The sequence below is a fragment of the Solea senegalensis genome, linkage group LG16 (assembly GCF_019176455.1).
Source record: "Solea senegalensis isolate Sse05_10M linkage group LG16, IFAPA_SoseM_1, whole genome shotgun sequence".
In the NCBI taxonomy this organism is placed as follows: domain Eukaryota; kingdom Metazoa; phylum Chordata; class Actinopteri; order Pleuronectiformes; family Soleidae; genus Solea; species Solea senegalensis.
Genome location: NC_058036.1, coordinates 3,266,534 through 3,294,177, shown reverse-complemented (window position 1 = coordinate 3,294,177; position 27,644 = coordinate 3,266,534). Strand labels below are relative to the sequence as shown.

General features: G+C 40.1%; 2 protein-coding genes across 4 annotated transcripts in view; one reads left to right on the top strand and one right to left on the bottom strand.

The window, feature by feature from the left end:
• LOC122783018 (peptidase M20 domain-containing protein 2-like) overlaps window positions 1–27,537 on the top strand; it is a 44,586-nt gene extending 17,049 nt beyond the window's left edge. For 2 of the 3 annotated variants that reach the window (XM_044047649.1, XM_044047650.1), the window contains exons 3-11: window positions 10,200–10,641; window positions 11,345–11,493; window positions 11,565–11,707; window positions 13,224–13,378; window positions 13,722–13,848; window positions 13,946–14,053; window positions 14,201–14,291; window positions 26,226–26,387; window positions 27,475–27,537. In XM_044047649.1, the coding sequence (XP_043903584.1) occupies window positions 10,213–10,641; window positions 11,345–11,493; window positions 11,565–11,707; window positions 13,224–13,378; window positions 13,722–13,848; window positions 13,946–14,053; window positions 14,201–14,291; window positions 26,226–26,292 (1,269 nt within the window). In that variant the 5' untranslated portion in view covers window positions 10,200–10,212 and the 3' untranslated portion in view covers window positions 26,293–26,387; window positions 27,475–27,537. Of the gene's footprint in view, window positions 1–10,199; window positions 10,642–11,344; window positions 11,494–11,564; window positions 11,708–13,223; window positions 13,379–13,721; window positions 13,849–13,945; window positions 14,054–14,200; window positions 15,309–26,225; window positions 26,388–27,474 lie in introns of those variants that run through there. The other variant, XM_044047651.1, reaches the window with a different exon arrangement.
• Window positions 15,542–27,574, bottom strand: LOC122783016 (gamma-aminobutyric acid receptor subunit rho-1-like). Its single transcript, XM_044047647.1, has 10 exons — window positions 27,460–27,574; window positions 23,838–23,885; window positions 23,521–23,627; window positions 22,632–22,699; window positions 22,265–22,488; window positions 21,718–21,800; window positions 20,824–20,964; window positions 19,674–19,826; window positions 18,012–18,208; window positions 15,542–16,929 (listed from the first exon to the last, which is right to left on the bottom strand). Exons 1-10 carry the CDS (start codon window positions 27,564–27,566, stop codon window positions 16,627–16,629), a joined length of 1,431 nt encoding a protein of 476 aa, XP_043903582.1. The 5' UTR covers window positions 27,567–27,574; the 3' UTR covers window positions 15,542–16,626.
• Window positions 27,575–27,644: the final 70 nt, after the last annotated feature.

The window sequence follows — 27,644 nt, the reverse complement described above, 5'->3', positions numbered from 1 at the left end:
GGGCTGACAAATCGTAGAAGGAGACAAGTGCAGAAGGAGAAGCGGTAGGACAGAAGATGCTCTTACAAGAGCTGGGTCTTCAAGAGCTTCTTGACGATAGACAGGGTAGCGCTCGGTAGGTCATTGAGTCTGGATTGTGTTGTGCGGGGTGTTGCGACAATCCTTTGACGAACGGAGTAGTCGAGGGCTAACATAAGCCTTTCAGAGAGCATTTAAGTAGGTTGGGAGCAGTGATCAGTGATTTGAATTTGATGCGGGCGGCTAACGGTAGCCAGTTGAGCGCATTGAAAGGAAGGGTGACATGTGTCCTTTTAGGCTGATTGAAGACCAGACTTGCCGCAGCCGCCGCGTTCTGGACCATCTGTAGCAGGCTCACAGCGCAGGTCGGGAGGCCTGTTAGCAGGAGCTGGGTATCCTGTTGGGTTAGGTACGGCCTGATTCTTCTTATATTGAGTATGGCAACGTGACATGAGTGCACGACAGAGGCAACATGATCTGGACAAGGTCAATCATGACACCCAAGTTTCTTGCTATCTTGGAAGGAGCCAGAAATAGGGTGTAGATATTACAAGGACATTTGACATTTATATTTATATTTTGCATTTATGTTTAACATTTAATATTTAGATTTAATATATAACAATTAGGTTCACAGCACTTATTTGAACATTGTTTGGAGCTAAATGTGGCAAAATGTTGACGTTATTTCCAGCTCGTACTCTTCATTCACCACTAAGTCTCATTCAACAGCCTTTTGGTTTGTGTTCCCGTCTTCACACACAGGATGTGAGGACAGGCTCTCTCACCACAGGACGCCTCTCACAGCAGCAGCAGTGTCAGACACACACACACACACACACACACACACAGCCTTTTGTGAAAAGTGCTTCCTGCTTTTGGTTGATTACAAATTTCATATCTCCAAAGTAATAATTACATGTTCATTCATTAATTCTTTGTGTCATTGTGTTCACCAACATTTGTGATATCACGCCGATAGCATTGTGTATCCCTAATTATTCCGTTGTGTATTTATTGTGCTCTATTGTTATTAGGGCCCGAGCATGAACGCTAGGGGCAGAAACGGCTATAGGAACCTATTGTTATCCTTCAGATTATTATTATTCCGTGGCTTTGCGGCTATTTTTGAGGGGTTAGCGCATAAAAACGCATAAAAACTCTTGAAACTTTGCATGACGTTTGTCGTAAAGACGTAAAACACACAACAATTTGTCACATCAAAAGCAAAACTTTGTCTAAATTGTTATTATTGTTGTTATTATTTGGCATTGCTTTTTCAGCTTTCTTTTTTTTCTTACACGCAAACATTTTACGAAAACAACTGAAATCGGGAGCGTCAGCAGCCAAACACAACACTCCATTTGTTGTACAATTAATCCAGTTGCATCAGCGTTTTTATTGTTTAAGTGTTATTTATGCACAACAGGTCACAAGAGTTTGGGGGTGGGGTGGGTATTAAGTATGTTCATTATTCAGGGTTCAGCAATGGATCTGAGAGAACCATGACAATCCCGTTAGCCGATAAACACAGAGGACGAGGACGACGCCTACGAGTTCCCACGGGAGAACTTCCAATTAACACTTGAGCTTTTCTCCCTGACATGCTGGCCGACTCCAGGTTGAGAGACACAGAGTGAAGTCCAAACACTGTGGCGTGCTTTGTTGAATGCGCATAGATGTTTGTAGCCTGTAAGATTTAAGGTATTTAGGTACAAAATGATTGCAGTTAATGTAATGGCAACTGTGTCATTAATAACCTGGGTCAATACGTTCATGTTACCCTAAAGAAGGCTGAGTATTTTTCTGTTGGACAGACAAAATTTCAATTTAAACACCTGCAAATTCCCCTATACTTAACCCTTAGATGTGCCTCCAAAAAGGTTACGTTAACACATCTAGAGCACCAAAAAGGTCCTTTCCATACATGTAAAATATTAACCCTTAAATTGCCCATTTGTTGTCTTGATGTACGTTAATTTTATGGTCACAAAAAAACACAATAAATTGATTATTTTCAATATACTTCATGCAAAATGCATGCATATTTCATAAAATACTCACGTTAACACACTTAGAACACCAAAATGCGCTCATAAAAAATGCATGCAATACAAAATACATATAGAATATTAATGAAGATTTTTGTCATGATGCACCTTCATTTTATGCTCTAAAAACCCACAATATTTTTGCTTTGATTGTTGCAGCCTGGCAAATTATGTGAAAGATTAACAGAAACATTTGTGTATTTATGTCATATTTCATAAAATACTCATGTTGACGTGAACAAAATGTGCTCATAATGAAGAAATTAAGCTATAAAAGTTGTATAAATATTTTTTTTATTTACAACAGTAATATTAAATATGAAATATTTTTTTATCCCTTAAATTGCCTTAAGTTTTTGTCACGATGCATCAAAAAATACTGATTTGAACGCGTTTCAGTGGGGACATTTTTGTGCGTAGGTGTGCTTCTGTGAGTATTTTTTCATTAACACTGTTTACAATAGACTACAAATAAAAATTTGGAGCGGTCAAAAATGCACAACCTGGCATAAATCTTTAACAAGATGCATGAAAAAAGGATAAAGTATTCTAGAAATCAAAATCCAAAAACACAAAAAGTCTTCCTCTCTATCCAGATGAGCACATGCAATTACAATATTCTTATTATTATTCTTATTATTATTATGTCACTCACTTCTTCTCTTTGGCTTTTCACTTAATCCATTTAATTCATTGTCAACTGTGGTTGTTTTAAACATGCTTTATAAATAAATATGACATTGACATAGTGACACTCGTTTATATAATATATATACGCTTATGTATCAGGTATGATGAGGGCCAGACTGTCAGACTGTCCCTTTTAAAGGTTGAGTAGACAGGAGAGAGAAACACTGATCCGTGCTTGATCTCTGTCCTCCCTGCAGACATTTGGGCCCCTCAGTCGCACCAGCATCACGGTCCATGTTTTATTTAAACTCTTTCTGCTCGTGGCAATTATCAGAGCTGGGGGTTCCTCTGAAGAGAGGAGAAGAGAGGAGAGGGGAGGTGTTGATTCCCTCCTCTGGAGCGACAAACTGAAACTAATCCTGCCCCCCAGGAAGCCGACGAGGGAATTTTTTGCAGACGACAAATTAAGTGCAGAGTGTGTCAAGTACTAATGCCATACATAGGTCGTATGAAACCCAGGATATGTTGCAGTAACATGCTTCTGTGAAGGTTTTTTAATTACACCTTCTTCTCAGTGACTAGTGTAAAAAACGTAGAGATGGCACGGCCGATACCGATACAGTCATTTTAGACCTTTTTAAACTATGAAGCTGTAAAGAACGCATTTGTGTATTGTGTATATTCAACAAATATTGGTCAGTGGTCACACTTTTCGAGTTTTGATGACCACTCATACTTTTACTTCAAAAACTGAAGTACATTTTGTATCATAAAATGACTTTTGATACCTAAGTACAGTAAATGTCATGTACTTTTTTAGACGTTTACATAAGTAATATTACAAAAACGTGACTTCAACTTCTACTCAAGTCATTTTCTTTATACAAGACTGATAAAATCCTTTAAAAAACAGTAATAAACTGCACAGAAACGGCCTGTATTTATGTAAATGATCAATAATAACATAACTAGAAGTAGAGAAATAGAGAAACATATTATGTAGCATTTTTTAACAGAAGTCTATTAGGAAAACTTTATACATTCATTTTATTGAACATGCATATAGTATTATTTGTTATCATTATCATAACAGTTACATTTTATCACATTGGCTAAATGTATGGGCTAAAAAAACCCATCAGCATCAATTATCGGCTGCACTAAATCCAGAATCAGTCAACTTTTAAACATAATAACTTTATTGATACATTCACACAGCAAATTCCTATTGCTCATCTTTCATACCCATTCACACGCTGCAGTCAGGAGCAACGTGGGGTTAAGTGTCTTGCCCAAAGACACATCGGCATGTAGACTAGCGGAGCCGGGAATCAAACCCTCACCCTGAAGTTGAACGTTCTGACTGAAGCATGTGATAGGTAGGAGTTTTGGATCATATCTGATTTTACATTTTTATCTGTCCGATATCTGATCCAGTGATTCTGACCAGTATCATATCGGCTCCTACCTCGTTAAGAAATAAGTATATCATTTCAAGTAAAGTCATGTATTTGTATGTAGCATATAACATTTTTCAAAGCTGCACTCTCGGCTCCACTTTGCACACGCCCTGCTGACTGGTTCGTCTGAGGGTCGAGGGATGACTCGTACTCCCACTGTTCACCGCGCTGCCCACAAAGGCTGATGTTATTTGGGGAGACAGCAGCCTTTTCAGCGCTGTCAAACTATGAAAGGCCACCGCTGCGGCGGGGGCTCCCTCTGAAGCGGCGAGGGCAGCTGTCGAAAAATGGGACTTAAGACTTAAGATAAAAGGGGGAAAAAGAAAGAGTGATGTTAGCTTTTGTGGCGTGCTGAGACATTTTCAGCCATTGCCTTGATGTTTGGTTGACATACACGGCACTGTGTATTGTCACTTTTCCAAAATTGTCCATTAAGTTCGGAACCTTTTTTGCTCTACAATAGCAGCTTATTTCATTTGTACACACACGAACAATGCAAACAATTTCAATTTCAGTTTTTCTGAGTGAATGAGATTGAAGCGGTGAAGCTCCCCGTCTTGATCGCTGAATTGAAAGCAAAGATGCCAGTTGTTCTTGTTCAATCCAGTTTTACTGTGTATTGGAAGATTATCCTCTCTTTAAATAATATTAAGTTGTTATCAGTTTGTCGACAGGCACCTCGGAAGGAAAGAACACTCGGATGTGCTGGAGATTGCAGTGTTTCTTCAATATCGTTTGAATAAAATATGGTATGTTTCATGGATATTAAATGATGGCTACGTCGTGACACAGGAAACAATCAGGAGATTGTGAAAAATACTGGATCCGACTGGACAGGAGGGCTGCATGATTGTCCTGGAGCTTCTTGTCTACAGAAGCGTTGAGGAACAAGCAAAAAAATCTTGTAAAAACAGACCACAAAAAAATCTAATGTTGTTTTTTAAAAAAAACAACATTTTAGATGAATACAATATTCAACACATCAAAATACAAACAGAATGGACAATTTTACCACAATTTACATGTTTTAAATTGAATATTCTTTTTTGATTTTGTTGCTGCAGAGACAAGAGTGAAGCTAAATTCAGTCACGATCGATCGTACGTCAGAAAAACATGAACAAATGTTTTTCCCACTTCCTCTCCAGCCCCTGAAGGTGCATCAGGACTTGATAAACTGAGGTGTTAATGTATTCCAGCTTGGCGAACACAGCAGCAGCACATTGTGGGCACTGGTGTGACAGTAATGACGGAAACGGAACTGTCAACACACACACACACACACAGGTTTGTACAGCTAGTCTTCACAAGACAATGATTCATTTGAACAGCATAAAGAATAATCTTAACCATAACCAGTCTCAAATCTTAGCCCCTAACTCTTAAACAGTTCCCCTGAATTGAGATTCTGCCTCACAAGGACCCGGTTTGGGTCTCCATGACGACTACTGGTCCCGACAAAGTCAATGTTTATGCCAGAAAGTGTCCTGAAGAGGTAACAAATACAAGCACACATGGACACGCTCGCGAGGCCTCAGGGATATATTCTACGAGACAGCTTCCCGTGCAATTTCAAACATCGCAGGCTGAATTTCCGGAGGTATTTTGTGTTTCAGTGACGCTGACAGGACGGAGCAAGCGTGAACGACAGATACACTTGTCAGTTTCCTTTAGCCGTCTTGAATCTCATGTTTAAAAATCAAAGCTCATCAACAGCTTGTCAGGACGGACAATGAGTTGCGGTTCGCGAGTAAGATGATTATTAAGACGGGAAAAGAGAAGTACCATGAAAAATGAAGGATTAAAAACATCAAAAAATACTCACAGTTTAAGATGAAATTTTGATAAAAGATAATACGGTTTGACATATGTGACATTTTATATATAATTCCTGATGTTCTTGGACCAATATGGGGATTCCATATTTGAACCCTTTGACACCGAGCGTATTGCAGATCGGAAAAAGTCTTACTGTTTCTGAAAGCTGAATATTGGCACGTTAAACTGTGTGGTTATTACGGTAATTTCACTCACGCTGTTGCAGGAAGCCAGCAAATCAGCATCATTGTCACCAAACAAATGTTATTTTAAATATGTGGTATACTGTATACAAATGTAGTGTTCGTGTACAACTAGTGTTTTTTCTTCATTTTAAATTAATTAATTCTCTATTTTAACATGCAGTGAATTGTACGACATTTTGTGACCTTTTTCGGAAACGTAAATAATGCTTTGTGACGTAGTAAGATATTTTGTAACATTACCACAATCTTTTTTGCAACAGTAGTAAGATATTTTGTATTATTATGACAATTTGTGACATTTTCGGGAAACATTTTAAATTGATAATGCACTTTTTTTAACCATGTAGTAGATTGTAAACAACTGCCAGATATTGGAAGTTATTCTGGGAAAAAAATGGTTCAAAAGCACTTAGTCACAGGATCATTTTCTGGCCCTTTTATGGTTAAAATAAGCAAAAAAGTCCAGAAAGACATTTTGAGGCTTAGGTGTTAAAGGGTTAAAGCTGTAGCAGAGGCAGAGACACATTCATATGTGGATCACACTCTCAGTTTACACAAATGCACAAACACACAGGCATTATTCATTGTTTTTCCCCCCATCTCCCGTCTCAGAGACATGCTGTCATCAGAGGCTCGTCCATTCATTGTAACTGTCAAGCCAGGCTTCCTGTGGGGCGTCCTGCTGCTGCCTGCATGTATATATATATATCATAAGTCATGCATTTCTCCCACTCTGTGCGACGAGCACCGGCTCGGTGTAAAATATCTATGCTGCCTGAAATATTCAGCACATGCTATCCTACATGTATCATGTGCTCAGTGTGTCGGGGGAGGTTTCTCTTTGCAGCATCATTCAGAATATGTCATGATCCTTCTCTGCAGCTGAAATGGTTTTTATTAAGATGACATGCACTGCCTGTTCATACGACAACAAAGAACAGAGGATTTCATCTTTCGAGAATAAAGTCTTAATATTACGAGATTTTGTATCATTATTTAATTTAATATTAAAATGTATGCTCATTTCCTCCTCCACAAAAGAGATGATTTTCTCTGCGTGCTTCTTTCTTTGCTGATGATAATGTGGTGCTGATGTGACAAAAAGATCAATTATTTCCTTATTTATGAAGCCCAAATATAAATTCACAAAATATTATAATAATATTAGGACTGTATTCTCATAATATTATGACTTTATTCTCATAATATTCCGACTTTATTCTCGTAATTTATGACTTTGTTCTCATAATTTACGACTTCATTCTTGTAATTTACGACTTTATTATCATAATATTACAACTTTATTATCGTAATTTACGACTTTATTCTCCTAATTTACGACTTTATTCTCATCATTTATGACTTCATCCTTGTAGTTTACGACTTCATTCTTGTAATTTACGACTTTATTATCATAATATTACAACTTTATTATCGTAATTTACGACTTTATTCTCCTAATTTACGACTTTATTCTCATAATTTATGACTTCATCCTCGTAGTTTATGACTTCATTCTTGTAATTTACGACTTTATTCTCATAATTTACGACTTTATTCTCGTGATTTATGACTTCATTCTCATAATTTACGACTTTATTCTCATAATTTACGACTTTATTCTTGTAATTTTACGACTTTATTCTCTTAATATTCAAGCAGTTTCCAACTTTTTCTTAACATTGCAACTTTTTTTAAATTATGAGTTTATTTTCAAAATATTATGACTTCTTCTCGTAATTTACGACTTTATTCTCCTAATATTCCGATTTTATTCTCGTAATATCAGCTTTTTTTAATATTAAAAGTTTATTCTCGTAATATTACAAGTTTATTCTTGTATTTTACGAGTTTATTCCAATTAATTATTCTAATACTCCAATCATGGGTATTTAACCCATTATTGTGTTTATTTTTTTGGTTTGTTTGTGGAGGCACGGGCCAACAAGTGAGGCCAAACACATGTGTAATCATGTGAAATTATGCACATGCTCCCGTGAGGCAAATCTCCCGCGTAAGACAATGGGGCGACACATTTGATGTCACTTAATTGATACACTGTGGAGAGTGTCATTGTGTCAGCATCATCAGTGGGGCGTAAAGGCAAGCTGACAGACAGGACATGTCAGGAGGCAGCGTTAGTGTCGGCTGTTCAACATGTCTCCTCCTGTGACAACCGCCCCCAATTAACCCCCCAACTAAAATACAGACACAAAACACATACATGTACACCTGCTCTCACTCACACACACACACACACACACACACACACACACTGGGTGTGTGACAGCTGCGGAGCTTTGTCTTTATTCATTCAGCACTAATTGACCTTGTTTTTCAGGGCCACGTCACAGTTCATCCACAGTGAGGGAAACGCATTGTTTGCCGCATGTGTGTAGTCAACTGAATAGCTACAGGCAATAGGGGAAATAAATAAATAAATAAAATAAAACATATATAAAACAGCCTTTATATAATCACCAAGGTTACCTTTGAAATTCCTTCTTCTTTTGTTCATCATGTGAAAAACTGTCAAGGTAAAAGATGAAAAGCTGCAGAATACTGATTCATTCCAACTCCAGACCACAGTGCAAGAGGAGCCTGTTGTCCACGCATGTCCCTCTGGGTCCCTCTAGTGTGATAACAGAGTCCCTGTTTCCACTTCACTCATTCATCACCTACTGTATATTTGTAAGAGAGCAGCATGGGGACATATTTCTTATTCTATATTTTCTATACTACTGTGTATTTGTTGTGACAACTGGGTTTGATGTAAAAAAATAATCTGCTGGACACAGTTTGATATAGTTATTTTATTACAGACTGCAGGTGTGTGATCCTATCCAGCAGAGGGCGATCCGAGCCTTACCTCAGTGGGAGTCAGTTTTAGATGTTTTTTTTAAGATGTTTTATTTGGATGTGTTAAAGCAAAGAAACCTCAAAAACAATGCATGGCTGTGGGTTCTGTGAGACAGAGAGGAAGGTTTTTCCATTACTATGTTCAAAAGTACAGTATATAACAGAGGCTATAAGAATGTGCAATATAGAGTGTCTTATATCCTTTTTTTAAGCGCAACCTCTGCAATCTGATGGGAAAAAATATATATTTTCACCAACTTTGACTCAACAGCACTCCAGAAGACAACACAAATGCATTTTTAAAGCCTGAATATGTGACCTATAAACACACACCCCCAGGATGTCCATAGAGGGAGTTGTGTATTATTCCCACGGCAAATTACAAGGGTTAAAATAGAGGTGAACATAGGCCTGCACAATTTATTTAACTGTTTTGGTATTACCACAAGCACAGAAGACGTGCCTGACGCTTCCTCTCAACAAAAACTAATTAAAGCCTTAGAAGAACCTGAAAATGTAAGCAGGTGCTGTAAAAACCCATTTCAATTTGCAAGATGTAATCTTACAAATCTGTGTGTGTGATGAAACGACGCGATTCTGCCCGAGTTTGAGAGAAGGAAAAATGGTATACTACATCTTGCAGAGGAAATGAGGTGATATTAAATACTATAATCCAGATCGTGTTCACTATGATTGCTCAATGTTTGTTGAGTGAAGAAAATGAAGTTTCAAATGTAATCTACTTCCTTTAGGACCGATGTTTTGTTAAAGGTATCGTGTGGGACATTTAGAAATGTCAGTTTCAGGGATAAGCCTGGATTTATATTGATTTTATGGCTGTAGAATTGTCAAAAAATGTTCACGTTCTCAGATTAGAGTCTTACACACACAGGGCGTGTGATATAAAAAGTTGACAAACTGTTTGAACATATGATATGTTGCCCTAAAACAGGATCTCAAACGCAAATAACCTGGGGGCCACTGAGGAGGGGAGGGGCCGGTCAAGTGGAACTTTTTGGGAACTGTTCATAAGTCAAAACAAAAATGTATTCATGATGTAATTTGAATCTTTCCCCTGAAGTAAAAGAAATAATACTGGTTTGCACTTCCAGGCCACCATACTTAATACTAGACCTATTTGGTGTGGTGCGTTCACAGACCATTAGGACAAATGGACACCCGGAAGCAGCAGATGAAGGCCACCCTGCAGCGGCGCATAGATGCCCTCAGAGCCGAGCTGTCCACTCTGAGCTCGGACATCTGGAGCCGTCCGGAACTCGACGGCGAGGAGACATACGCGCACGACACGCTGGTCCGCTTCTTCTCTCAGGAGGAGGAGGAGCAAACCTGGACGGTCCAAAGTCACTACAAGCTGCCGACCGCTTTCCGGGCCAGCTGGGGTCCAGCGGGCGGCGGCGGCGGCGGCGAGGGAGAGGGTGAGCCGGTACTGAACGTGGGCTTCCTGTGCGAGTATGACGCGCTGCCGGGTTTGGGTCATGCCTGCGGGCACAACCTGATAGCAGAGGTGGGCGCTGCGGCCGCTGTGGGGCTGAAAGCTGCGTTACAAGAGAACGAGACTGAACTACCTGTCCCAGTGAAGGTAAATGATAACACACTCCAGGTGCAGTGTATAAAAAGGGGCGGGAATCGCGGGGTACCTCACGATACCTCACGAGACGATACATGGTCCACCAGAGCTCCCAATGACATGTGATAAAACTCACATAATTGAGTGATTAGTGGGAGTGAAAGGTAATCACTTCAATTATATCACATTATTAATTATAATAGCTTCTTATTAAAGTGTAAGTTTGAAATGTACAGAGTATGAACTGAACTATTGCCTTTTTTTGTTTTTCAAAGCATCTAAATCTGCCACAAACACACACAATATGAACAATGCTGTTTGGGCTAAATGTCTCTTTAATCCATTTGTTGACTTTTTTGTTCTAAAAGGGAAAAAATAGGTGTAGTGGAATTTGTTCTTTATTATATTAAAATATTGTCTTCAAACAGTCAGATGTGGAAAAAAAAAAAAGAAGCTATGGTGCAAAGAGTTTGTTTACACCAAGAAAAGAAGATCGATGGCACCAGTTTTCAAGCTGTCAGAGGTCACTGTGAAGTCAAGGAGAACGAGCAATAGACCACAAAACCTGGCAGACTGAATATATCTGACCCTTACAATGCCCTCTGGTGCTTGTTTCTTTTTCTTACCATCTGAGGTAATTAAACTAGAATTGCTGAAGAATCCAGTAACACACATGTCAAAATGAGAAATGACTGAATTAAGGACTCCATACCAGATAACTGTTCTCGGGACTCCTGCAGAGGAGACTACTGGAGGAAAGATCGACCTGATTAACGCGGGGGCCTTCGCTGACCTCGACCTCGTCTTTCTGGCTCACCCAGCTCAGCAGGATGTCTCCTTCCTGCCTTGTGTTGCGCTCGATGTGTAAGTTTAACGTGTTCACAACCACACTATACTGCAGACAACCCTCAGACCTGCGTGTTGATGTCACACAGGGTGTCAGTGAAGTACCACGGGAAAGCGTCTCATGCTGCCGCGTACCCGTGGGAGGGGGTGAACGCTTTGGATGCTGCAGTTCTCGCCTACAACAACGTCTCTGTGCTCAGGCAGCAGCTGAAACCAGAGTGGAGGCTTCATGGTGAGGAGTAGAGACACACACTGTGTGAGCAGTAGCTCTAATTCTGACTTTATCTTGACCCGAGAAGCAGCAACATGTTTAAATCTAAAGTGTACACTCACTCACTCATCCTCTACCACTTTATCCTCCACATGAGGGTTGCGGGGGGTGGGGACAATCCCAGCTGACATAGGGTGAAAAGCTACCCTGGACAGATCACCAGTCTACAAGTGAACAATGCTACGTTTAGAAATATCTGTGTTACGCTTATCCACACTGTTTTTTTGTATATTAATTTAAATAGTGCTAAAACATGACCTCATCCATTTATCCTACCTACCTGTTTTAGATCAATTTCTTGTCTGTGTTGCACATCATTGAGATACCTACCTACCCAACTACCTACTGAAATACCTGCCTACCACCTACCTACCCAACTACCTACTGAACTACCTACCACACTAACCACCTGCCAAACTACTTACCTACCTACCAACCAAACCACTTACCTACCTACCTACTTACCGAACTACAGAACTACCTACCTACCCAACTACCTCCTGAACTACCTTCCAAACTACCTACCACACTAACTACTTACCTACCTACCTACCTACCAACCAAACAACTCACCTACCTACAGAACTACTTACCTACCTACCTACAGAACTACCTACCTACCCAACTACCTACTGGACTACCTACCACACCAACTACTTACCTACCTACCTACCAACCAACCAAACCACTTACCTACCTACAGAACAACCTACCAAACTACTTACCTACCTACCCAACTACCTACTGAAATATACCTACCTGCAACTACCTACCACACTAACTACCTGCCAAACTACTTACCTACCTACCAACCAAACCACTTACCTACCTACCTACTTAACTACAGAACTATCTACCTACCCAACTATCTCCTGAACTACCTTCCAAACTACCTACCACACTAACTACTTACCTACCTACCTACCAACCAAACAACTCACCTACCTACAGAACTACTTACCTAACTACAGAACTATCTACCTACCCAACTACCTCCTGAACTACCTTCCAAACTACCTACCACACTAACTACCTACCTGCCTGCCTGCCTGCCTGCCTGCCACCCTACACTCACTACCTGGAACTGCACCTCCTAACTAGAACTACCTACCTACCTACTACTACCTACCACTAACCTACAGAACAACCACCAAACTACCTACCCACCCAACTACTTACCTACCAAACTACTTACCTACCTACCAAACTACTTACCTACCTACCTACCCACCCAACTACCGAACTACCTACAGAACTACCTACTAAACTACTTAAGCGGTGTCGACCTGAATGAGTTGTGTAACTGTTTGGAGTTTCAGATCCATTTCTTGTCCGTGTAGCATTGAGCTTCCTACCAAACTACCCACCTACTTAAGTTGTGTCGACTTGAATGCGTTGTGTAACTGTTTAATTTTGACTTTCAGATCCATTTCTTTTGTGTGTGTCTCATCACTGTCTGCGTCTTCTTGACTTCCAGGCATCATCAAACACGGAGGGGTGAGGCCCAACATTATCCCCGACTACTCTGAGTTAGAGTTTTACTTGCGCTCGCCACTGGTTAAGGATCTGTGCGACCTCAAGAACAAAGCAGAGGGTTGCTTCCGGGCAGCTGCTATGGCAACTGGTTGCCGGGTGAGCTTGACTAAAAATATTCCACTTTGTGTCCCCGGCATGAATATTAACAGACACGAGAACAAACCAACTTTGTGGTTTAGAGGTGAAATGCAACGTCGGAGCCGACTCGGCTGTTATGTAACTTTGCCCTTTTCTAACACATTCTTGTAATTATGTTCAAGTGCAGCGCTGCTCTTACATAACTCATCATTATCTTCAGGCTGCTTTTCTCCTACATCTGCACTTCCTTTCGGCACGTTTTAACCCACAGTGCAAATGTGTGTTTGGGCTTCATATATTGTATAATGCAACACTTTACAATGTTGTATGCATTTTAGTAAAATGTTGTGTTTCCTCGTAGGTGGAGATAACCTATCCATACCATGCGTACCATAACATCCTGCCTAATGCCACACTGGCAAACCTCTATGAAAGTAATGGGAAGGATTTGGGAATTCAGTTCCCAGAGCAACCAGCCACCTTCTCTGGTAGGTAGAAGACAAACAATCATAATCTGGGTCTTTCTCTTGTCTGTGCAGAAGAAAATTAAAAAACCATTACAGTGAGTGTACCATTATCTGGCAGGTTCCACCGATTTTGGCAACGTGTCCTCCATTGTCCCCGGCATCCATCCTTTCTTCTACATCGGCACGAAAGCACTTAACCACACGGAGGAATACACCGAGGCAGCCGGTATGACAGCCGCGCACTTATGTCAGGAGCAGATGTTGGAATTTCATTTTAATCAGACGTTTTTTCAGCAATCATCTCCTTTCAGGTCACTTCATGTCTCTTACGAGCTCGTTGAAGCTTAACTTTTCTCGCCCTTTCCTGTTCTAGGAGCTGAAGTGGCCCAGTTGTACACCCTGAGGACAGCCAAAGCTCTGGCGATGACAGCTGTGGATGTGGTCTGCTGTCCCGATCTGCTCAGGCAAGTGAGAGAGGACTTCGGCCTGGCCAAACAAAAACACGAGAGCTAATTTACAACATTTGGGTCTTGTTTAATATCTTAACACAGTGGATGGATAGACGTGACATTTTTGTAATAGTAATCTTGTTTTAAATCTCTCAACAGCAGTGAAATACTGCTTTGCTGTCACTAGATTTGCTTCGGACACTCATGTTCGAAAATTCTAATTTCATCTATGGTTCCCTCATGTTTTGCATTTAATTACTATTTAGTTCGGACTGCAATTTTTAGACTATTGCATGTGGGGATGGATTATTATTATTATTAGTATTATAATTATTATAGCTTTCAGCGGGACATATTCAGTGGGCATCTCTTTTTTGATGTTGAAAATCCTTTTCATGCTGATGTTCTGCTGCAGTAATGCTCTTATCATGCATAAACCTCAAGCTGTCACCATGTCCTTGGGACACTCTCCCCCCCCCGGGCACAGACAAAATACCATGCTATATGAACATGCATATATACGAGGTTTCAAAAATGCAGCCCGCGGGCCACATGTGGCCCTCCAGTTGATTTCCTGTGGCCCACCACTTTATATCAAGCTATAATGAGTTATTTCTGCATGGCTGTTGCTAAATACACACGTTTTTAGACACTTCCTTTGCTAAATGTTTAGCAAAGGAATTGTTAAGTGTTTCTAACTCTGACCAATCAGTGCACGGCAGTTTTCCCTGGTTATGGCGTCCCGAGGTGAGCTAGTGGAAACACGCCATATGTCATTGAAGCCACTACAATAGTAATGATCGCACTGTTTGGCACTTTGCTTGAATGCCTAATTGAATGTTTCTAATCTTTTGATTTGTGGAAAAAAACATCACGTTACAGCTGTGCAACATACAGTAGCTTTTCTGATCGCCGAGGGCAAAAAAAGAAGATATAGCTTCTCTGTACTTTTCAAGGATGAAGTTGACAAGCATTATTACAAAGGGTGAAGTAAATAATAAAATAAAAGAAATAAAAAATACTTCCCCCTCAGGGAGTTTAATGGTATTAGAGAATATTCAGTGGCTGCCAGAGAGTGAAGAAAAACCCTGAAGCTGTTACCAATCCAATGTATACTCACTGTGACAGCTTATCCCATAATACTGTTAAACCATTTGATGTGAGAGCAGGTAATGGAGATTTTGAGGGGCTGATGAAACCTCACAAAGTTCTTCTTCTGACAAACTTTCTTATGTGTTTGAATAGGTCAAAAAAGCAAAAGTACATTTTTAGAAAACAAAAACATTTATTGAGCTTTTCTCACATAATAACATCTCGAAAGAATTCAATTGAATGTATATGCCTATTTTTTTGGTTAATACATTTTTATGAGCCATCAAAAATGTCTTCATCCAGTAAAACCCTGTAAAAGACGACAAAAAACGAGCAACGAGCAGGTCACGGCGAACCTTTAAAGCCTCACGACAACAGGGAACAAGCTTCAGCTGTATAAAAAAGAAAAGAGACGGGGACACTTAAGAAGTATTTTGTGATTGTTTTGATTGTATTTTACGTGACTACAACAGACTGAAATAGTTCCTGCTTTTGTCCCATCTGGACTCTAAATCACACTAAATGTGTTGCTGTTATGAGGTCAACATCAAAATTGATATAAAGTTTACAAATATATTGTAACATGTACTGAATCATACTCACGCGATGCAAAAGAAGAATTAAGCTTATCTGATTTTTTTTGTTTTGTAAAGGTATAGCCACACATTTCTTTAAAAGAAACAAAACATAAGAATGTAATTGTTTTATAAAAACATCTTGTCATTTTACAGGAGATATTGAAACACAACAGTAACGACCGAGAGTCCAGGTGAACATCGATAAGATGGTTCATTTCGATGTTTTTTCGCTCATTAACTTGCGCACTTTGGAGGTTTCCATCCATCTCGTCAATAGAATGCATCCAAACTTTTACACTATCCCGTTCAATATTGTTTGTTTTTTTTAGATTGATTGTCACATCTTGTTCATATAATGCAAAAAGAAACAACATCAGCAGAAATCCATTTTCAGTTTCGTTGTCACTGAATTGTTCGCGGTCCCCTTTTTTTCGCAACATCGAAGCGTCCCCGTCAACAACACGACAGTTAAAACATAAAACCACACAGACTTGACGGACGGACAGAACTATGACTTCAGGTTTGAGTCGAGAAGGCGGTGATCACCAGTCTGTCCGTGGTCTCCACAGTTTCTTATGAGCAATTTCAGCGTCTGACGAACGCGGAAAAAATACGCTCGCACTTGAACAAAATGAGTTCCTGGAGTCCCCGTCGTACCCGACTCCCGCAGATATCCCGTGTTACGAGTAGATGGACCAGTAGATGATGTTGAAGAGGATGTAAGCACCGGGAAAGACCACCCGCGAGTACTTGTCTATGGCGTGGGTGTCTATCCAAATATTCACGTAGCCTCTGGGCGGCTTCACCTGGCCTGTGATCTGCGGGTCGTTCAGCGCCACCTGGGCCAAGATTCGCTCCTGGCGGCCGCCGTTCTCGGGCATCCCATAATTCCCCGTGGTGTTGACGTCCATCGTCCCGTAGCCAGTGATCTGGGGGTCGATCATCATGTCGTCTGGGTTGCTGATGCCACACGTACATGGCAACTGAAGAGGTCGTAACAAGAACACACAACAGTTTGTATCATTTGGTGGAAGCTGCTTTTTCAGTCGAGATACAACGTGAACTTAAACATAAATACATCGGTTTGTGTGTTTGCTCGCGGGCTTTTAGAAGATTTCGGGTTGACACATTTCTTGAAGGATGTTTGTGCAGATGAGATGCTCCTCGGGGTGCATGGGCAATTTGGCTCCATATGTTGCAGCATTTGGCAGAGGAAGAATAGCAGTGTAATAGCCCTGTAAGCAGCTCTAAGGGAGTCCAATTTAAAAAAATGATGCTCTACAATAATAATAATTTCATCATGTTTCTAACAGTTAGAAATATTTGAACGGCTAAGCTATTTAATTACAAAATCAGGTCAGCCTTGTTTGTGTTGTGCGATTTAGATAGAGCTCTAATGATTTTCTCCGTTCCAACACGGTCTCTTTTCGACTGTGAGGATAACACTGGTTACGTGTGTGTGCTGCTGCTATTTAATAATAATTCATTAGATGATATGATAGATGATAAAAAAGAAACTTTATTCTTGTAAAATGACGACTTTGTTCCCATAATATTACGACTATATTCACGTCAAAGTGACCCTTTTCTCTTCTTTTAATGTTATGACTTTATTCTCATAATATGGGATTGTATTCTCATAAATTGACTTATTTATCGTAATATTATGCCTTTTTTAAAATATTATGACTTTATTCTCATAAAATTTACTTTTTTCTTGTAATATGCCTTTGACTTAACTCTCATAAAAACCTATACTGGCCCTGTACTCATTCTCACTTATAATTAGAAAGTGTAGAATGTAATAATTTTCTGTCACAACAGCAAACCATGTCACATAAATTTTAAATCAGAGTATTGAAATGTATATTTTTTCTTTAATTATTGATGCAAAAACATCAAAGCATCATTAGCAGACCCCAAAATGACATAATGTAGGAATATTCAGGACGTTTAGCAGCGGATTATTTATATTTAACAAAGGCCAGCCACTGTTTCCCTCTTATGTAATGTCGTCTAAACTGAAATGGAAATCAACTTATTTTGGAAACACAGCATTACTTACTCTCTCTCTCAGCTTCCTCTCTTTCCTCTCCTGTACCGTGGAGAGATAGTTGACCGCCGCGTACTCTATCACCGACAGGAAGACAAAGACAAAACTGACCCAGAGGTAAATGTCCACTGCCTTGATGTAGGAGACCCGCGGCATGGAGGCGTTGACCCCAGTGATGATGGTGGACATGGTCAGCACTGTGGTGATGCCTGAAGGGCGGGGTGTTAAATAACAAAGACAGTTGTATAAAAGGACACCAGCGTTTTCAGAATTAAACTAGGACAGTGCATGGCTCTCAAAGGTTTCTACTAAGAACCACCAGAGAAAATATTACACTGTTATATACAGAGGTGCAAAGTAACAAGTTATATTTACTCGCATTACTGTAATTGAGTAGGTTTTTAAAACTGTATATATGTTTTGTAAGTATGGTTTTTCTACGTAAGTACTGTACTTTACTATGTTTTAAATGTAACCAGGAACTTTGGCATAGAATGGTGAGGACAGACAGGTGAATGGTGAGGACACACAGGTGAATAAAGAGGACAGACGGGTGAATGGTGAGGACAGAAAGGTGAATAAAGAGGACAGACGGGTGAATTATGAGGACAGACAGGTGAATGGTGAGGACACACAGGTGAATAAAGAGGACAAGTGAATGATTAGAACAGACAGGTGAATGATTAGAACAGACAGGTGAATGAAGAGGTTAGACAGGTGAATGATGAGTATGGACAGGGGAATGAAGAGGTTAGACAGGTGAATGATTAGGAAAGACAGGTGAAATGAGGAGACAGAATGAAGAGGACAGACATGTGAATGAAGAGGACAGACGGGTGAATGACGAGGACAGATGGGTGAATGATGAGGACGGACAGGTGAATGATGAGGTTAGACAGGTGAATGATGAGTATGGACAGGGGAATGAAGAGGACAGACAGGTGAATGAAGAGGTTAGACAGGTGAATGAAGAGGATGGACAGGTGAATGAAGAGGACAGACAGGTGATTGAAGGACGGACAGGTGAATGAAGAGGACAGACAGGTGAATAAAGAGGTTCAGACAGGTGAATGATGAGGACAGACAGATGAATGAAGAGGACAGACGGGTAAATGAAGAGGACAGACAGGTGAATAAAGAGGACTGACAGGTGAATGATGAGGACGGACAGGTGAATGATGAGATTTATAAAAGTTAACTTTTAAACAAGAACTCAAGGTATCTTAGTTGCTTTTTAGAAATAATTTGAGAGACACATTTACAACTGACTTGAGTGTATTTGTTCTATTTTGAACACAATTCAAAAGCCGTGGCTCTGGCAGAAGGAAAACAACGAAAATCAAGCTGCACATGAACTCATTCTGAATATTTAGAAGGCGTAACAGCTGGATATCTGTCTCCACATTTTGTTGACGAAAGTAAAGAGTTTTTACTCCATGCAAACTTTTTTTTTTGTCAACAATAATGCATGTTAATATAATCTTAGTCAGTGTTTTAGGACATTGGTGCAGCCTCGTCTTAAAAAGAGGTCTGATGAAATGAACAAAGGACATGTAGAACGAATCGTACTGCTCGGCTGCACTTCCCTGCCTTTTACATTGAGCTCACACTATTATACAAACAATCAATACAATCGTCCTATAGTATCGTCAGGTTTCCACAATCTCAGCTCACCCAGCGGCACCCTGGCTGGGACGGCTCTGCGATCAATCCAGAAGGACACCCAGGACAGCATGACCATCAGAGTGGCGGGGAAGTAGGTCTGCAGCAGGAAAAAGAAGATGTGCCGCCGCAGGGTGAAGTGGATGTACAAACGGTTGTACCAGCCTGTATGGGGAGGAAATAGCACTGTCACACACCAAGCTATTTTGGCGCAGGAGACGCACAATCCTGTGACATGAGTGACATGTGGTTTGGAGTTGGCAGCCGAGGCCAATAATGTTATGACAATAGTTTGATTTGTTTTGTTTCACTTTAAGGATTAAATATGAGCACAGTCTTGAGGAACTGGTTTTTGACAGTATACTATACTATGACCTTTTATTTTAGAGTTTTTGACAACATACTATACTATGACCTTTTACTTTATAGTTTTTGACAACATACTATACTATACTATGAAGTTTTATTTTAGAGTTTTTGACAACATACTATACTATGACCTTTTACTTTATAGTTTTTGACAATATACTATACTATGAAGTTTTATTTGATAGTTTTTGACAATATACTATACTATGAAGTTTTATTTGATAGTTTTTGACAACATACTATACTATGACCTTTTATTTGAGAGTTTTTGACAATATACTATACTATGAAGTTTTATTTTAGAGTTTTTGACAACATACTATACTATGACCTTTTACTTGAGAGTTTTTGACAATATACTATACTATGAAGTTTTATTTTATAGTTTTTGACAACATACTATATACCTTTTATTTTATAGTTTTGACAACATACTATGAAGTTTTATTTATAGTTTTTGACAACATACTATACTATGACCTTTATTTTATAGTTTTTGACAACATACTATACAATGAAGTTTTATTTTAGAGTTTTTGACAACATACTATACTATGACCTTTTACTTTATAGTTTTTGACAATATACTATACTATGAAGTTTTATTTTATAGTTTTTGACAATATACTATACTATGAAGTTTTATTTTATAGTTTTTGACAACATACTATACTATGACCTTTTATTTTATAGTTTTTGACAACATACTATACAATGAAGTTTTATTTTATAGTTTTTGACAACATACAATGCTATACTTTGACAACAAGTGGTGGCGTTGTGGACGCAGTACCTGTGCTGCTGTAGAAAGCCAGCTTTGTGGTTGTGTGAAATTTCTGGATGAGGAACTGGGACAGCGATATCCTGTCGTCGGTGTTCAGGGATTCGTTTCCTTTCTTCCAGTACAACATCAGGTCGTCGTCAGTGTACGCGTCTGGTGGGAAAAAGTAAAAAATAAGTCTGTAACAAACCAATTCAGGGTGAGATTGAGTTTGAACAACGCTGCGTGTGTGTGTGTGTGTGTGGGCGGAAAACAAAGATCAAATATAACAACGCTACTGGTAGCAATCCCCGAGATGGCCATGTTCACGGCACAATATGTCTCTGAAGGCTTTTTTTAGAGGCTCACCGTGAGTGAAGTTGAGAGGAAAGGTAGATTAAAATTTGAGATTTTTATTCTTTGAAGAATGTTCTCCCACGGTATGATGTGTTTGAGGATTTTAAGACGCATACTTTGGCCCTAACCATAGCACGATAGATTGTATATTCTTTGCATTAGTGTCAGTCTAGGAACAGGATAACAATATGCACGTGTTGCTTTATAGAGTCTAGAGCAGAGGGGTCACAAACAGCATAATAATTTCTCATCTTAAATGTGGATATATTCTGGTTTCTTTGCTCCATAGAACAAAGAAATCATTGAAGAACTGAATCATTTTTGGTTTGCGGACGAAACAAGACATTCGAGAACGTCATCATTTCCAACATTTAACGCTTTCTGATTCTCTATGGACCAAACGATTAATCGTGGAAGCAATCGACAGATTAAACATTTATGAAAATAATCGACTTAGCAGTTACTCAAAGCACTTAACAGCTGTCATGGATGGATGAGTGGACGAGAAAATGGGACCGTCTGGCCGAAACGGCTGCAACACAATATTTCTAAATAATAAAATGTACTCACAGCTCTCAATCTCCAGCGAGCAGGTTTGGGTGTCCAGCGGGAAGCGGCTCAGGTCCATATTGCACATCGCAGTGACGGTGACTCTGCAGGGAAATCAGCGCGTCAAGTTAACTTCTGCGAGGATAAATCCACAACTGTATGGAAACACTTGAGTAAAACAAATGAGGAGAAGTAAAGCGATGCCGTTTACTTTCTGTCAATACTTCCCTGCGGTGATCTAATGTCATGCCGAAGTTGTGAATATAAATGTCTTCCCTGATTAAATGGATGTTTAAAAGCTCCCCGCGGTAAACTGGCACACGTCAGGGTGGCAAGTGGCAGGAATTCTCCTCTGATTAGCCTTCACATTTGTATGCAACACTGATTATGCTTATTAAATATTGTTCCACGGACCTTTCGCCTACTGTGAAACTGACGCACGGCAAATCAGTGGCGACCTTTGGCTCCCCAGAGGTTCTGCTATGTGATCATTTCATGTGGCCTGTTTTGAGTTGGGTTTTTTTTGTTAATAAATGACTAGATCTTGGTTGTGTGGTCATGTGTTTACCTAAGACTGTAGAGGACGTTGCCGTCGGGATACACCCTCAGCATGACGTTGTCCGTGGTGGTGTCGTGAATGAAAGAGCGCTTTGAATGGACGAAGAACATGTCAGGGACCCAGATCTTCTTCACCAGCCGACTGTCAAAGGTCATGCTCTGGTTGTTGGTGCTCGGGAACGACAGCCGCTCGTCCTTCCAGTAGTGACGCAGGTACAGCGTCATGGTAAAGTCCTGCAGGAAGGAACCAAGAACAGCAATACAACGATGCTGCGTGACCAAAAATCCTACTTTGGCAAAAGTACAGTCGTGAAGTACAATAATCCTGTATGAGAGTGTTTTTGTGTTGTTTTATGACCTACGGAGGAAATACTCACCATATCCACTTCTGAGATGGTGTCCAGACTTTCTACCTGAACATCTACTCCAACAGGAATTGGCGGACCTGAGGAAAATGATGTCATATTAATGCATTAACTTAGAAGTTGTACGAATCGCAGAAACTGAGTCTATGTCTCTACTTTTCATGCGGCGGTGGATGAAATCCTGCTCTCTCTCTCTTTCCCACTTCCAGCTCAGATGAACTTGATAGTTGAAACGCAGAAAACAGATTCTGTATTTCGTCCACTTGGTGCAAAAATGTCTAGATTAAAATACAGTTCTTAACCCTTTACTGTGTAAATAACTATATTTGGTACCTTCCTACGATAAAATCTGAAAGACAAATGATGGAAATCATCAACTTATTATCTAAAACGTGCAGTACAGGGGTCCCCAAGAACCAGGATTAGGAAACACTGTTCTAAAACGTTCTATAATGTTGTAAAATAATGTTTTTCTTGTATTTTCTTATACTTATACAGGCAAGGAGCCATATATGGTACCTTCAGGGGCCTTGATTTCCTTTGAAAAATGTAACAAAAGCAAAAAAAGTCACTAGTATTTTAATGGAAAGGGTTAAAGATGGCCAAAACTATTATAAATACAGTATATTTTGCGTCATGATCTTGAAAACAAAAGCGTGTGTGTCTTTATCGCTGCATAATCCTGCAGTTCAAATCCTTCTAATATACATATGTGCAGTGATGTATTAACACTCCTGTGATTTCAATACAATGAGCTGCGATTGGAAACTCCAGCACAGCTTGTCTGGCTGGAGTCATTAAGTGTCTCCGGGAGCTTAAGGCTTATAGATCTTATCCCACTGATTTGACCAGCATGTCACAGTTTACTGCGAGTTAATGAAAGAAAACTGATTTCTCTCACCTCCAAATGCAGGCCTCATTGTGAAATCGTGGTCATCTATTCTCAGGAGCTGCTCAGATTTTGTCATCAGGGATTTCGTCATGTCTGGACTTCTTTTGTAAATAGGGCTGTGGGATTCAAAAACAACAACAAAATCATCAGCAAGTGTTCAGAATGAGCCTTCGTGTGCATGTTAAACAAGCTGATTAATGTCGCCTTTAATCGGGGTATGTGTGTAGGATCTCAGTTAAATTATCCATTTGAATTTAAAATCATCAACAGATATTGCTAAATCCTACACACTATGCACCGATGTGTATAAGTGTATTAAAATGTACCTTCCGGATTTGTGACCTCCACCCTCCACTTTGGTCTCTCTCCTCGATCTAGTAATTAAAATAGAAACAAACAACATAAATAAATAAATAACTCATATATGACATTGCATACAGTTATCAGTTATTTCACTTCAGGTAACCTCTTCAATGCAGTTATGTCCTTTTCCCATTTTCTTTTCATGTGATGCAATCCACTGTGCTTAAAAAAGAAATTTCAGTTGCTATTTTGAAATAAATCACGATTCATAGTCAGTTGTTTTGAAGAAAAAAATCATGATTCATGATTTATACCATTTTTTCTCCACAAAGGACAACATAGCTTTTCCTCATCGCATGCATTCTGCTCTTTTTAAGACGTGCCTCTGCACACGTTCGTGTCTTTTCTAGCACCACTGTCAGTCCACAAGCAGCAGGAGACGAAGCCGAAGCCAAAAGCCGCACATGTGGAGCCTGATGTGACGGACAAGGCCAAATCCCTGTGACAGCCACAGACAAGCATTCAGTCAATACCCGGGAGGAAGTGGGAAAGAGGGCAAGATAAAGGGACTGATCCAAAAACAGAAAGAGGAAAAAAAAAGAACAAAATCAAACAGTGAGAGAGAGGCAGGTTTCTCTGGATGCTCGCTGTAGTGCTGTGATGAGTGCTACTCATCTGCAACCATCCAGCAGCTGGTTCCTAATCCTCTTGGCAGAAAGGCCTCTCCAATCCCCACTCTGCCTGACGACACCACACAGCAGACTGCTTGTCTGCACACTGTTCTGCTCTGGGTGGCCTGATGTGTGTTTCTGCTGCTTTGTGTCTGTATCGCTGCAGCGGCTGCGTCTGGCCTAACGTTTGCCACAAAAGTTGAGAGAAACAGTGTTTAACCTTGATACAGGCTCACAATATAGGCCGACATAACAGGTGGACCGCACTTAAGCGCATTTTAAGATGCAATTCAAGATAAAATTGTCTCCATATGAGTCAAAATTGATGGATACTTAGACTAGTTTGCTAAGCTAGGCGAGTTACATGGCTGTGTCTGGCCTAACGTTTGCCACAAAAGTTGAGAGAAAAAGGGTTTAACCTTGATACAGGCTCAAAATATAGGCCGACATAACAGGTGGACCGTACTCAAGCACATTTTAAGATGCAATTCAAGAGAAAATTGTCTCCATATGAGTCAAAATTGATGGGTATATAGAGCTAGTTTGCTAAGCTAAGCTAGTTACATGGCTGCGTCTGGCCTAACGTTTGCCACAAAAGTTGAGAGAAAAAGTGTTTAACCTTGATACAGGCTCAAAATATAGGCCGACATAACAGGTGGACCGTACTTAAGCACATTTTAAGATGCAATTAAAGAGAAAATTGTCTCCACATGAGTCAAAATTGATGGCTACTTGGAGCTTCTCTGCTAAGCTAGGCTAGCGCAATGAGCAGTAGCTTTCAAATGTGTTTCATATTATTCTCTTCGTCTGGACTTAGCTGTAGCCATGCTGAAGATTATAATTAATTAAATTACACTGTAACGCTGTAGTTAATGTTGAAAAACAATATATTTCAACAACATAACAGTGAGAGGAGAATAGCAGACCGAGTTAGCTTTTTGTGATTTATGTAGTTCAGTGCTTCTCAAAGAACCACCTTTAGAAAATATTGAGCTCTCAAATAATGACACCATTATCGGCCATTGTTAAAATACAGAGGTGTAAATAGGCCGAGCAAAGTCAGTCATTTATTCACAATAAGATCATTTGCTCTCTTTTTATCCTCCTCTTCCTCATATTAATTATTTTGGTTTAGTTTCTTGTTTTGTGGCGACGATATTCAGCATTCTTCTTATGGTACAAATGTGTAACAAGTCAGACCCAGATTTGTATGCTTGTTGATATTTATGTGTTATCGAAAAATCCAAGGAGATAAATACAAAAGCAGCAATTTCGAAAAAACGATTCCTTTCCTTCAGATGTTTATTCTTGTGTGGGACTGTGCAGTCTCACACAAATCCACCGCAGCTCCACTCTCGCTCCCGAAGGCAGTGATTGAAAAAAATCATTTAAATATAGTGCAAACTCCCGCAGCCCACACTGACAACATCCAGCCACTTCTGCAATTTCACACTCAAGGCAGCAGCAGCGAGCGGAGGAGGAGTGGAGTGATGTGGAGGCAACAGCGAGGAGATGAGTCTCACTTTTAAGTACATGAGATTCCCCCTCCTGCTGGAAGAGGAATCAGAGATTTGCACTTGATTTGTATTCACAGGCTGTGTGTGTCAGCACGGAGACGAGTGATGTGTGAGGATTTTTAACAACTTGGGGAGGGAAGAGCGCGGGTTTTTGGTAAGAAGTTGACAATGGAATTTCAGAAACCACAGCCTTCAGCCACTTGTACTGAATTGTCTTTTGCAGATTTCCCACGGATGATCCTCTTATCTTCAGTCATCATATTAATCACATTAGGGGTGAGATGAGATGACTTAAGATGACGAGTAATTGGACACACGATCCCCCCTCAGTGCGAGCAGACTCATGCGTCCTCGCATGTTTCCCTTGACGTACAAGCAGCTGCAGGTATGTCATCCACATGTTAACACATGAGCGAGAATCTTAATAGTGAGCAGACTGGTGCGGCTGGACACGGTCTCTGATCTATGAATAACAGCAGTTACACCATGAGAAATGACATCTCAGGGCGAGGGGATTTTAATTTTACAGGTGGACGCTTCATTGTCTGGTGTGATGGTGCATTGAGTACTTTGTGGTGATGGACTGTGAGTTGAATCAAACATGACATTTAACCACGGCATTATTCTATTTCAAATTATACTTATTTTTTTTAACTGATTTGCTGCGTATATTAATACTCGGCGTATGCTTAAGAGATATCAGAATTCCTATAAAAAAGATCAGGCGCACAAAGTGCTTTGGTGTGTCAGAAGAATCATTACCGTGCATTAGATTGCCCGTTTAAATACTTAAGCAGCAATGCCAGAGGCATTTAATCTAATGCAATCCCGTCTAATTCACCTCTGGTGTTCAACGCAAAAGAAGTGGACTTTAATGATTCCCTCACATTTCACTTCCATTTAAATCAGTTAATCCCGGGGATGCATTAACAAGGCAGCAATTAGCCTGAATAATGGTCTAAAAATGCCACAATGACATTGATGACAACTGTTGCCTTTGCAAAAAAACAGCCTCGAGCTGGCCCCGCAGCAGTTGTGTGTGTGGGGGGAAAAAAAGAACACAGTATTCACCAGTAGTACATAAATAGATGTGGGGATTTAGGTCTCCCTCTCTGCTCTCCAATCTGCTGTCTGAATAAGTCCCGTTTTTGGGGGGGGGGAGGGAGCAACACAGGTGACACAGGAAACACAGATCAACATTGTGTAAGCTGTAAAAAAAAAAACATCTGTAACAGAATAATGAAAGTTTTATATTCTGCATCCTGTTGAGACAACAGAATCATACTAAGCAGTATTCACTTTTAAAAGATGTGGAAGTCTAGGAAAACGTTTATTAGAAAATCAGAAAAAAAGAGCTTTAACATGTAAAATAATTAAGATTTTGCAAAGACAGGATGTCTAAGGGCTCTCGAGAGTGTTCACCTGTCATACGCTAATAACGACTTCTTTGCAATTACCTCGTTTGTTTGTAGGTCTCGAGCTTGTGACCCCTTGTTCGGGCCACCGTCCCCGTCGCCCCCATGAGCCAGACACAGGCGAGCACAAGAGCAGCGTCCACCTGCATGGTTTACATTCCCCAGAGGACGCACCTCCTCTCCTGTCACTCAGAATCTTCTACCCACCGGGGCTTGAAGCACGTTAC